At 45.2% G+C, this 13504-nt stretch overlaps 1 protein-coding gene across 2 annotated transcripts in view; it reads left to right on the forward strand.

Annotated features, from left to right (window-relative positions):
- Positions 1–13504, forward strand: part of GNAO1 (G protein subunit alpha o1) — a 139905-nt gene that overhangs the window by 84054 nt on the left and 42347 nt on the right. For both annotated transcript variants that reach the window (XM_021535225.2, XM_021535224.3), the window contains exon 4: positions 8265–8425. In XM_021535225.2, coding sequence (XP_021390900.1) covers positions 8265–8425 — 161 coding nt within the window. The remainder of the gene's footprint in view (positions 1–8264; positions 8426–13504) is intronic.

Consider the following 13504-nt stretch of genomic DNA (forward strand, 5'->3'; position numbering starts at 1 on the left):
ATCTTGTAGGACATTTAGTGAAAGAGCACAGGACCAAAAACCAGAAAATTTGAGATGGTGACAATTAAAACAGAAAATAAGCTGTGAATGAAGGACTCCTGATGAGAAAATTCTTGTTCTACTTATTAATAGACCTGGACAGAAATGCTTGATGAAATGGTTAAAAAAATAGTCTGAAATAAATCAAAATAATTTGTAAAATCTACAAATCTGGTTAAAATCTATGACTCCAGTTAAAATCTACATGTAGTCATGAACACAAGGAAATTATGTGAGAATTTTTCAAGAGGATTTTACATTCCTGAAAGGACAAAGTACTTTGTTTTAATTTTCCCAACTTCCATTCAAACCCCAAATTTTTGTTTTAAATTTGACATACGTCTAAAAAATAATACTAAGCATCTAAATAACTCAAAATATTTTGATAGGACTTAAAGCGAGTGCTTTGGCTGGATGTGAAATTAAAATTTTCAGAGGATTTTGGGTTCGCAGGAGAATCCATGTTTCATCCAAGCTGATTTTTAACACCACCTAATTTTTCAGTTCTGCTGCCAAGTGGAAGAATCTGTATTCTTTGGCTGCTGTGATGGATAATGTCACATCAGCAATGCAAGCAATAATTTTGAGACCCCCCCCACATCAGGCACAAAGCTTGAATATACACAGCAAATCCACTGACTGCTCTGTCAGTGGAGGGCAGTACGAAATCCCTACCCAGATATCTCAGATATGGGTTACAGAAGAATTATGGGTTATGAGAAGAAAAGAGGCAACAGGGAGATGAAATTTAACAGGGTTGGAGCAAAGGGAGGGATTTTCCCTGTCCCTGTTTTCCTTTAGGTTTATATCTTCAACAGAGTAAAAAAGGACCATAAAATGAAACAGTGCTCTTTCTGGTTGAAACACCATCTCTTTCTTCAGGGACAGATAAATGTAACCCACAGGCTTAGTCCCTCATCACAGAGGCACTGATAAATCTGTGAGATTAATTGTAGAGTGGAGATTAGCACCCACCGTTCAGCATCAAACTCTGAGCATTAAACTAATTACTAGGTTCCAGCACTGCACGACTTCCCAGCAGGAAGGCACTGCCCTATAAACCATCATACACAAGTGGCATTTAGCCAGAGATGTTAAAAAATCTTTCTTCTGGGAATGCACCCACCACAGGAGCTGGTTTCCCTTTCTGTTCCAAAGACAAAACCTGTTTTCCCCCTTTGTGGTGGGAAAGCTTGGAATGAAACTGCGTCCCCTCTGCCCTGCCACTTTTAACACAGTCACCCAGAGGGAGGTTGGTGTGGAAAATCTTAAAGACATTTCAGGAGTGGAGGATGTAGAGGCTAAACCCATCAGGAATTCTCAAACCCAGAGTGGGTTCCCAGAGAATCACCACCCACTCTGTTCATCCTCAGCCGTCCACGTTGCAATGAATGGAAAATATCCATTTATTTCACAAATGCCAGGAGCCAATTCAGCTCCCCCACCTGTGTTCTCACTGTGGCATCTCAGGCATTTCCCTGCCATTTACTGCAGCACAAATACTCCAGTGCCTTGTTACATTTTATGGACTTCTACCCAGCAGAGGATATTAGAGAGAGGAGAAGGGCAGTGAGCTGCAAGGATTTTGCTCTCTCATCTTTACATGTTTCCAGCCTGCTCCCCAGCACTGCGGCAGAGCACTTCCCTGCAGAGCATGAAGCCATGCGGCTAATGTCCCCCATCTGTGACTCTCTCTCTCATCCCCTCCCTGGTGGGCAGTGCTGTCTGTGCCTGCCTGGCCTGGAAGTCCTCAGCAAGGGATGACGTTTGAGCTTCCAGCTCCTGTACCCAGACACTTTGCTCAGTGCTTGTAGGGCAGAGGACCCAACAGAGGCATCCTGTTCTTGCAGCGATGCTGGGGGAGCATGCAGTGGCTCTTGGTCTCTTGGGGATGCCCTCTTCTTGAAATAGAGGGGACTGGCATGGACAGAATGCTGTTTTCTTTCCTACCTTTGCAGCTAGTGGGTCAGGACCTGTTTTGAGACCATTTAACACATGCTTTCTGGCTTTCCCATTCTTGCTTGCAAAAATCAGGTCAGCTATCCACCGTGTTTGTCTCATCCAGATCTGGAGCTTCTCTGAGCTCCTCAAGAAGAGGGGAGGACCCTGCATTTCCTAGAAAAAAGCAAATTTGGGAAATAACTCATCCTTGCAGGTTGAGTTCTGTGTTGTTTGCTCATGAGTTTTTCCCCCAGTAGTGCATGAAGCACTATTTTCTACAGGATGTGGAGCTATAGAAATTCTTACTATGGTGGTGTCCAGCTGGCAGACCAAGAGCTTAGTCTAGTCCATGCATTATCCAGTCTCTGGACTGTCAGATAGTCATCAGTCCAAGCAAACCAGGAATATTATTTTGTATGTGTTGAAGGAGGGGAAAAGAGGGTTATATCCACATAAGCGCTGGCAAATTTTATTTGATCAACTGCAGTATCATACAGAATGGGAATGAAAGCAGTACTGAACACAGAGCAGTTGGCCAGCTGTAAGAAACATCATCATCTGCAGTATCAGTCCTGCTCAATGTGTGTCCAAACAGGAAGCAGCAGACAGAAAAAACAGCTATAACAAGGTTTCAGGCCGTGTCTATCCTAGACCACTTCCCAGACACACAGAACTGTTTGGCCAAGATAGTCAGAGGTGATGGTGCCATCTTGGATCCAGAAGGACATGAAAACCAGGGCTGTACCAATTGCCAGCTGGACAGCACAAGCTCACAAGAAGATCTGCATGTCACTGTGGCTGTCTGGTTATGTTTTCTGTACACAAGAGTCTGTCTGCTCCCCGACAGACAGCAGCCCTTCAGCACTGTATATCCAAGTCAGCCAAGCTTTTTGTGAGAGGTGTACACGAGAGTAGATGGCTACGGTGACTCTGTGGAAAGCCAGTCATCTCAAACTTAAAGTTTTAGGCTTAGCTTTGCTGTGTAATGCAAACTGTTGGAGAGCACTACACTGAGCTTTTGTTTAAACCCCTTTCTCAGACCACTGGGATTTGTGTCCAGAGTTTTGCATTTCCACCTCCAGCTAATGAGAGTGAAGAGGGGAAGTTTGGGTGCCCACCTTAAGGTAATCTTCAAAGAGATAGATATTAATAGGCCACTGGATAGATTTTTACCTGCTCAGTGCCTTCCAGCATCTCTCAGCAAGCCAAATGCCAAGCTGATGTGGGAGGCCTCAATTAAATGTTCTGAGGGGAGATGGAAGGGTGCAGGAGGAAAGTTGTCTCTCCCACGATGCACTATTAAGCAGCTGCTTAATGCCAGACAGACTTCCACAGATTGAGAGGTCAGCTCTACAACACAGATGTGTGAGAACGAGAGGGAGAGTGAGGGGGAGAGTCATACGTGTAGCTATTTATTCAGTGTCTACAAAAACTTCTATGGACTTGGAGCTGGGGCCTGGATGTGTCTGGAAAAGACATATTCACCAGCCATGCTTTGTTTCCAGGATTTATTCAGGCTGAAACACTGTGCTGGGAAGTGGAGTCCATATTTCTGAGACAGTCTTTAAGGAGAAGGGGGAGGTTTTTGGGTTTTCAGTTTATGAGACACGTTCTCCATGAAGTTACAGGACATCATTTCTCCCTGGAGCAGCAGAGGCACATACTGCTGTGCACTGAGGTCAGGATCTGGTCCTTCCTGTCCTTTTTGGATGCTGGATGGTCTCTAGACATCAGTTTGATTACCTCCAGGTTCATGACTCATGATGGCCACTACTATTTTCACGAGATTGCTTGCTGATGACTGGTACTGTGCTGATTTGCCTTGTACCACCAGCCAAATTGAAGTGCTTATCTTTTCCCCCACTGCATGGATTTTCTGAAATGTTCTGAGAAGCAGCTCCTGGTACAACCAGCCACCACACAAAATTGCCCCGGGATTTACCTTTGAGATAGGCTAAGTGACAAGTATCATTAATCAAAGTAAATAATAGCAAAAACTATTGATATTTACTGGGATTTAGTTCACCAAAAGCAAAGGACAGTACAGTGTGGCACACCAGCTCATGCCTCCATTGGCTGTAACACAGCACAACTCTGTAAGGTTTAGCAGATTTGTACCACACAGCTTCACGCAAGATTTTGCCTCTCCCTTATATTTCCCCTTCCAGAAAACTATTCCTTTTGGAAAAAAAAAAAAAAAAATTAAAAAAACTCTCCTAGTCAGTCTCCAGGCAACTTCAAAGGATCAGAGCCAGGATTTGCCCTGGGATAATCAGAGATGGGCACCTGGGTCCTACTCTACAGCAGCCAGGGCAGCAGTAGCTTTGCTGGTACCTTTGTAGTGCAGCTTTTGCTGGTATCTTCGTGGGTACCAGTCATGGATGGTGGTGAGGAGCAAGTAATTAGGGGTGGTCTGTATCAGTGTGATGGAAAATAGCTTGCTTGCATAGACAAAGGCAACTGCCAGTAGTGTCAGACTGCAGGGAGGGGCCCCTCTCCCTTCCAGCCAGGTAACACACTAATTGGGTTGTGTGGCTGCTGCAAGGGAAGTCACAATTTTGTATGCTGAGCACAGGCTGTGAGCTTGGTGACAGTGACATATGGGAGCCAATTAAGAAACTGCAGTTATATCCAGGTTAGGGATATAACTTTTGAACTGGATTTATACCAGAAGTCTGGTGCACAGGTAGGCCCTGTGGGGTTAGGAATGACATATGCCAACTTCCCACTGTGTTTACAAGCTTCTTGCTCACATCTGCCTGTGGATTTCAGACCCTGCCCTAGCCTTAGAGAGTCTTCAGCATTCCCCAGCCAGAGCGGAGGTCTGTTCTTTAGTAAAGGCTATTTTGGTGTCTTGGCTCGATGTCTAAAGCCTGGATGTGTAATTTCACCTTACCACAGTCTCTAAGCTCAGCTGTCTCCCCAGGCCATGGCCAGCCAGCTTTAATTCTGCTGTAGGTGGATGGAATCAGCATTCAGGAATGACAAAGTGTCAAATCCCATTCTCCATAATGAGCAGCCCGAAGGCATTCAGCTCAGGTGTTAGGGTTTCGCCTGCTACCGTGGGGAGTGGCAGCAGGACCTGTCGGAATGCTGCAGAGATAAGCTAGGATGCTCGTGCTGGGTAAGAACCAGCATGAAGGAGACCAGCCTGACCTCTTACCCTCCCAGATGTCTTGTTCTGAGGAGACAGAAGACAGAGCAGCTGGGAATGGCAGAGGCAGCAGTGATGGAATGAGCCCTGCACCATTTTGTAGCTCCTTCCAGCAATCCCAGGGGCTAAGCACTGCCTATTTTTAGCTCCCGAGGTAGCTGAAATACCACCGTGATGTTCATTAACAACAGCCCTGTCGGATGGGAACTGCAAGGCAGGGGAGTGGGGGGCTGGTTGGCCTGTTTTGTTTTCCTTTATTTAATTGCTGGCTGCAGTACAGAGGCAGAGCGTGGCAGGAGGCTCAGCTCCTCTCACCTCGGGAAAAGCAGGAGCAGCAGACCCAGGGGAGGCAGGCAGGGAAAAGTCAATCAGGCAGTATTTAAAAATCTACCTGCTGGGCCCAGGGGGAGTTGGAGATTTTAATGTCATTCCCAGCTTGAGACACAGCTTGGAGAGTGAGAAAAGAAAGGGGTATCTTCTCTTCTTGGATCCTTAATTGCTCATTAAATCATCTAACAAATGCCTGAACTCCTGGATGGCCCCATGCTCCTTGACAGAGGGACTTCAACCTTGGCAGGGGGAAGGGGTATTTTTAAAAGTGCTCATTGCACATGCTTTTTCTGGATCTGTAAAACCAAGAGTTCAGCGGTTCACTCAGCAGATAAAACTAAGTCTGTAACATTGTTATTACTGTTCAGCAGAAGCAATAAACTTTCCTTCGAGTTCTTCCCCTATTTCAGCCTGCTGACTCTCAGTCTGCCCTGAAGCAGGTGTCCATGCTGTGGGAGGACAGCTTCTCCTGTCCCCAGAAGGGACCTCCAGTTACTGCAGAGGAGCATGTACCAAAATAATTTCCTGCCCTAGGTGCTCAGCCCCACTTCTGGCCCAAAAGACTCACAGATAACCACAGCCAGAAATGTCTGTGCCTGGTCACTCCCATTCTGCCTTGTCATTGCTGTTCATCTGTCTTCTGCTCAAAACCCCCCTGTGCTGGGGCTTACAGGGAACTGCCACAAGTCTCAGTCTTTGAAAAGGTGATGCAGCTATTTCCCAGCACAGAAAATATGATGACTGTGCTATTGCCTCTGATGTTTTACCAAGGGAAGCCTGCAGTTAAGTCCACAAAACTCAGAAGAAGCTCAGACCATTTCCATGACAGCTGAAGAGCTTCAAATGTGCTTTGCCATTGCAGGCAGATGGACAGATCTGTGACTTATACCTATAACCCATTCCAGCAGTCAAGATAACATACAAAGACATCCTTCTACCTGAAAGGAAGCATGGATGCTTTTCCTGCATCACACATACACAAGTACTGGGGCCAAGGCAGATCACAGCCATTAGCTGGTTTTATGTCATTTAGAGTCTGTGAAAAGAGCAGAACTGCAGCTCCAGCAGGGCAGGCAAACCATACGGATGATTTATGAATATTCACTCAGCTCACAAAGCACTCCAGGGCAGAAAACAAGCTTTTGAAATTAACTGAACTCTTCAAGGTTCTTCGTTTGTCTTGGCTTTGAGGTGTGAGTCACCAATACTTTTTCTCCAAAATGAGCAGTCTGTACAGAGGACTGGGAGGATTCCTGGGCATGGAAATATGAAGTTAAGTGCTCTGTGAGAAAGATTTTATGTTCATAAAGGCTTCAAAGCATAGAGCCCACCCCATTAAGTTTTATGGGATACAAACTGAGACATACAGTACTGAGATTTCTTCACCCCATAAAGGCTGGATCTTCAGGGCACTTGAGGCTCTTTCATTGAGCACTGAAATCTCCAGCAGCTTCAGTCTCCAGTGCTTTCAGTTTGGTGCCCTGCAATTTTTCCACAGTTTCGGTGTTCAACAAAGAGGCTACAGAGTTTTGATCCTGACCATGCAGACCCTGTCATACATTTGTCATTCCCATCCGTACAATAAGGTTATTGTGGTGCTCCTCAATGATGGCACTTCTAATTGTTCTCAGCAAAGCATGAGCAGAGCCTGCATTCCCCTCTTGAGATTTGTTTTTGGTCTGCACTTGCTGGCTTAACACCCTGGAAGGCAAAGATTTCCACCTGCATTTGGCCAAGAATGGGTTCAGTCTAGCACACAAGAGACAAGAGAGTAAAACAAGAAGGTTGTCTTTACGAGTTTGCTGCACACACACAAGGAACAGGAGCTCCTCCTTTCCAGTTAATTATAGCAATAATAATTGGGTTTGTTTCAGCTAGTAGAAATATGAGATTTTCAAAGCAATGAAAGAAAAACTCTGCAGATTAGTCAACATGCCAAGGGTTTCAGGAGTCTGTGGGTGCTGTGGGACATTTACTTCTTACAAAGCAAGTAGAGGGTTTCATGAATTTGAGTGTCCTGCTTCACAAACAAGTGAAGTATCAGCCAGTGTGGACTGTTACAGGAAGGCTGAACTCAGCTATTCCAGGGCTGTCTAGACGTTCCCATCCTAAATCTGAGACATCTTCCGGACCCAAGTTGTGTCAGAGCACTATCCTCCAGGAAAAATTGCTGTCCCAGTGAATCTCACCAAAAAAGACTCCACCTGAACATGGCCAGCTGGCTCTGCCCTCACTGCCATGCTCTGTTGTGGGAGATTCCTCTCCCTCTGAGTCACAGAGCACCGCAGCCAGCCAAGGTGGTCTGCATTAATGTGAATTAGCCCTTGTAGCAGGGGCTTACAGCAAAGAACAAGAATTTAGGGAAAGCAATAAACCAGCATCTGGAAAAAATTGTTTCTGGAGTCTTTCTGCTGTTCTTTCTGATACAAAGCCCCCACTTCATCAAGTTTCCACTTTCAGTTAAAGCAAGGCACTAACAATTTTAAATAGCCTTGTACATGTATGAATTCCTATTTGTTCCTATGAAATTCCACACATGTGCAGTGCAGACTGCTTTGTCTGTTGAATAGGAATACTTGTTGGTATGAGGTGGATTGCACAAAAAATCTTTTTCCTTGTGATTTCCTTCCTCCATACTCCTTTTGCCCTTTCAGCTGGATCACATAGTGTGGATGCTAAAGCCCCATCCCAAGAAACACAGCCTGCTTACTCCTGATGGTTTGGGGAATGGTTTCTGAAATCTCTGGCTCCAAATTCTGCCTTAAGCATCTGTGTGAGCTGTTGTTTCTTTCCTCTGCAGGCTGATGCCAAGATGGTTTGCGATGTTGTAAGTCGGATGGAGGACACAGAGCCCTTCTCTCCAGAGCTTCTGTCAGCTATGATGAGGCTCTGGGCAGACTCTGGGATCCAAGAATGCTTCAACCGGTCCCGGGAATATCAACTTAACGACTCAGCCCAATAGTGAGTATCCCTGTCCTTAGCCTTGCATGTTAAGAAGCTGCATTTGGATTTGTTGAAGTTTTAACTGAAGTGAATGACCTCATAGCAGTGGAATTGAACATGTCTCTGCTTGCAGTTTTGGATGTGTGTTGTGTCACAGGCCACTGCAAGGCACAAAGGATCAGGCAGGACATTCATGTCCCCTTTTGGCCAGTCTGGGGTCAGGTCTGTGACCCCAAGGGCAGGTTCCCAAATTGCTCCCAAATGTCTCAAGGTAGATTTTTGCAAACATGGATCTAGCGAATATAGGCAGATCAACCTGTGGGCACAGCAGATGGCTCCTTTGTCTATCTGATTGAGAAGAGGAGGGTGTGATCACCTGCTTTGGTTTTCATCCCATCATTTCAATCACAGCATCTGTTGCAGACAGGCAAAATGTCCCTGGCCCTGGACTGTATCTTGGGAAAGAGTCATTCAAAGGTGGTTAAGTATAAACATAAGGACCAGACAGAGAGCGTTCACTTCCCTAGTGGTACCCTTGGACTTTTGGTAATCAGGGAAACAGAAGCTTCCCAATGGTGTCAGGCAATGCTATGTCCATGCTCTTGACTGTCACAATATCCCGTATCAACAAGTTCACATGCACTTCTGGAGTTGTTATTGTGTTTGGATTGTTTGGCATCTCCGCTTGGGGTGTTCTGGATATCTATCAAAACACAACCCAGGCACTGGTGTGGCTGCTGGTTTTGTTCTGTGTGGTGGGCCTGCTGCTCCCAGCTGTACCAGCTGCTCCCATCCAAGCTGGCAGGGCAGCTGGGGAGAGCAGCTCTTGAGGTGCTGCAGCAGAAGGCAAATGATGACACATCATTTGGCATTGATGGAAAACTGAATGGGAAACCTGCAGATGTGTGGTTGGTGACATAGCATCTTACCCAGCCATGATCACACCTCAGAGATGATCCTGGCATTCTGCTGCCTTTTAATCAGTACTAGGTGGATGCTGGTTTGATCTGTATTTCATTGCGTGTAATAGCAAAATAAGCTTTCTCCTGCCAACAGCTTTTTCTTTTTCTTTTTTTCTTTTTTTTTTCCCACAAAATAAGGGTATGATGGCATAAAGATACCTTTAGAGACATAAATTACCTAAAATGCCGGTCCTAATTGCATTACAACTTTGTTGAAAAACCTTCAATTGTTTTAGAGCCAATTACCTTAAGGAAAGTATTTTGATTTTCCTTCCATGCAAGATAGCAGTTGAAAATAATAAGCAGAGCCTTCCCAGTATGACCAGCTGCTGTGCAATTCATCAGCAAGAGCTCAGAAACCAAAAGCAGTTTCTAGACATCAGCTGAAGAGTCTCTGTGCTGTAGTGTTCACAGCAATTGCAATCTAGGGGTTGCAGCCCCGCCAAATGAATTCTGGTATCTCTGACAAAATCTCTTGCATCCAGATGAGGATGGATGACCCTCCATGCCAGGGCAGTGCTGTGATGCCTCTCTCCTTAGCTGCTCTGTGAGTTGTGCTGTGGCTGGACACATTTTTTCTCTGGGCTAGGTTGGATGGGGAAGCTGGAGATAACAAAGTCCTTCTCATTTACAGCCCTGCTGGCATTCAGGAGCCTCTGGTGGTTCCCCCGCTGGGAGTGAAGATGCAGTCACATGGCAGGGTGCCAAAACATCCTTCCACCTCTAGGCCCTGATGCCATCACAGGAGATGGTGGTGCAAGTGAGAGCTCAGTTGGCACTTATTCACGCCCAGTAGACCCCCAATGAAAAGAGGCATATATTTTATTTAATTCAATGCTTTGGGGTTGTTTACTTTTGCATGAGTGGAAGATTTGAGACAGTTTTATATTTTTTTCTCCACCCTGGGAAAAGGCGTGTTTTTATTGACACTGATACTCAATTTCAAACACTAACAACTACAAAAAGTGTTTTCATTAGGGCTGAGAAAAATAAATTCCAGACAAGAACTGAATTCTAAGTTCCCCAAAGTCTGAAAAACAGTGACAATCAGTGAGCTGCACTAGCATTGCATTTCAGGCTTCTCTTGGTGTTAAGCCTTAGGGACTGGCATTTTGCTGGCAGAAGGGATGTTTCCTGCAGGAGTTGGAGATTGTGCCCCATGGCTGTTCAGCACATGCCACAAAAACTGAAGGCACCAAGTGACCAGGTCGTGTTGTGGCCAGCACAGGTGAGACCTTCAGGAGTGTTCCAGGCACTTCCCTTCACCCCAGAAACCACCTGCCAAGTGCCCTGAATGCTTTCAGAATGACGCTCCCCCTGCTGCTTGGCTATTTCTAAGGAACCACCACCTGGATTTCTCTGAGTTAGTGCTGCTGTTGTCTTTAATTGTTCTTCCAGTGCTTTACCTTGAGGTTTTTTTAAATGGCTGGAACAACAGGCCTTCTGTTGCAGCCCCTGGGAGACCAAGTCACAGGCTAATCAATAGCCTGCAAGGGTCAAAAGCATGGCTCTTACCAGTCTGTCACCAATTTCACTGAAAATAAGTTTACTTTTTTGTGTTAGACTAAACAAGAAGTGAATATTAGCTCCCTTGTGGAGCCAGATGGGCCAGAGCACATTGCTTTCTAGCCTCTGATACATGCAGACAGTATGGATTTCCTGCAAAGCTTTGTTTCTTTTTGGCCTCTAAAGTCAGCCAGTCCTTAGCAAGGATTTCATAGCTGCTGCAAAGGAGCAGTAGAAAACAGCACTTTTGCAAAGAAAATACATGACTGAGGAAGAGGGAAGGCTCTGTAATGGACCCCCTCTGTCTTGGACTGCATAAAGCAAAACCATAAGGAAGGCAAGACAAGGGAAGAGAGTAAGACGTAGAAATTGGTTTCATCTTTTTTTTGTTAGTGCATTTTTTTGTAGTTCCCTAAGGCAAATTTACGGGTGGGTTGAGTTCCACATTCCTAATATCTTGATTATGTTTTTATTCCTACTTAGTCTCCTCTTCCTTTCTTGTCTCTATGCCTAGGAGCTAAACCTACCTCTGATCATCAAAGAGTCTGGGCAATGCTGATGTCTTTTTCTTCTCCAGCCAGTTTCTGTCTATAGACGCACATCTGTGACCCACATTTTGCTTTCAAAATCAGCAAAACAGAGGTTTCCAGCTGGTTTCCTTAATCTCGTACTTTTGTTCAGATTTTAAAATTGCCTTGTGTTTCCTAGCCTCGAGTTCCTAACCAGGCTGGTCAGTGGAGTGCACATAGGGCAAGTCTGATCTTAAACACCCAGTGATGGGGACCAGCTTTGAACAGCCTCCAAACTTCAGGGGGGAAATGGAGCAGACAGAGCATCCACACGAGCACTAATTTTCCTTGTGCATCTCCAAACAGGAACAGGCCCTGCAAGATGTGTAGGCAGAGACAGTTTGCAAGTACACAGACACAAAAAGCCAGAACCTATCTCAAGTTCTTCTCTTCCTGCTTCCAAGTACTTTGAAAGATCATTTGATAATGCCAGGGCTGTGAAACTACCGTGAAAATGTAAAATATTTTAGGCCTGCATTCAACCCATCCATCTTCACACATATCAGAGGTGTCAGGGCTAGGAAGCTTGTTGCCTTTGGCTCCCTCCATCAGGAGCCAAGGGGGAGAGAGATGCCTCTGAAGAGGGATACAGACCTCACTTCTCAGTGGAGAAAGAGATGCAATTGTGTTTGTTGCTCTAGCACAGCTAACCACAGCACTGACATCTCAAGTCTGTGCCAAATACCAAACCCAAACTGGACAACATTTTGGTTTTTTCATCTTCAAGAATTGGTCTGTCAGTGCCTTACAGAAAAACGGCACCAGACTCAGAATAAAATACTGCAATGCCTTCCTTCTCACCCCATCTTGTGTGGGACTGTTTTCTGATCTATTTTCCTTGCAAAAGAATTGTCTTTGCACGATGCTATCACCTTCCCTACTGATTCTTACTGCATCCCACGTGCCAACACACACTTTGCATCAAAAAAGCAGTTAGGAAAGTAGAGCCAGATGTTGTTGTGATGTGGTGAATGGCTTCCAGATTGAGCTCTGACAAAGCAGCATTGGAACAGACTGCCCAGAGAGGCTGTAAAATCTCCATCCTTGGAAGTTCTCAACACTGAGCCACCTGAGCTAACTTTCAAACTGAATTTAACTTTGAAGTTGGTCCTGCTTTGAATGGGGGGATGGACCAAATGGACTCCAGAGGTCCAACCCACACTGGCACTCTTGGGTTTGTTCTTTTTCCCTTCACTATTTCTCTGATGACACTGGGTTTAAAAGAGAAAGGGTCTTCGAGATTTGCTGCAGTTTCCTATGTCTAGTAATGCAAGACCATGGAGCTCTATGATAATGTCCATGTCCCACAAGTCCCATGATCTAAACATTTACCTTGCTGGCTTCACCAGCAAGGCAAACATTTAAACCATGGGACTTGTGGGACTTGGTCATTATGCATGACTGTCAGGACATGATCCATTTTAATGAGCTGCAATTGTTTCTGGCACGCTCAGACTGAAGAAAGAAAAATTATAGGTCATGGTTTTGGATTAATATTCCTATTCCTAATATTCCATTTCCTCATCACAGCTTTTGCATTAGAATATGGTTTTCTGTACACCCATTTTACTCGTGCCTGTCACTTGCGCTCCCTTGCATTTAATTGGAGGCAGTAGCAGCATAAATGGAACAATCCAATTAATTGGGATGACTTGCATTGCACTGCTTATTGAACAATGCACCTTTGTGTCTTGGAGCCCAATAAAGCAAAAAAGGAAAAATACATCACAAGTGTAGAGGTAGGTACATTTGTCTGAATTTATGATTTAATTTACCCCAGTAAGTAAATATGCCCACCAGCTCTGAATAATCAGGTTCCCCCTTAAACAAGAAAAGCAAAACAGTCCATAAAGACCAGAGCTGGTTGACTGGAATCACCAACCTTGCTCCATTCCCACAAATGAGATGCAAATCTACTTCTAGGGAGGAGCAGCTCTGCAATGTCTGGGGGTGCTGGTGCTGGTTCTGGCTCTGGAGTGGGGCTGTTTCTTGTCAGTGCAAGGTGAGGGAGACACGGGCAATCTGATCTTCAGCCTTGTTACAGTCTTGCAGGGCTTGGG

The sequence above is a fragment of the Lonchura striata genome, chromosome 13 (assembly GCF_046129695.1).
Source record: "Lonchura striata isolate bLonStr1 chromosome 13, bLonStr1.mat, whole genome shotgun sequence".
Lineage (NCBI taxonomy): Eukaryota > Metazoa > Chordata > Aves > Passeriformes > Estrildidae > Lonchura > Lonchura striata.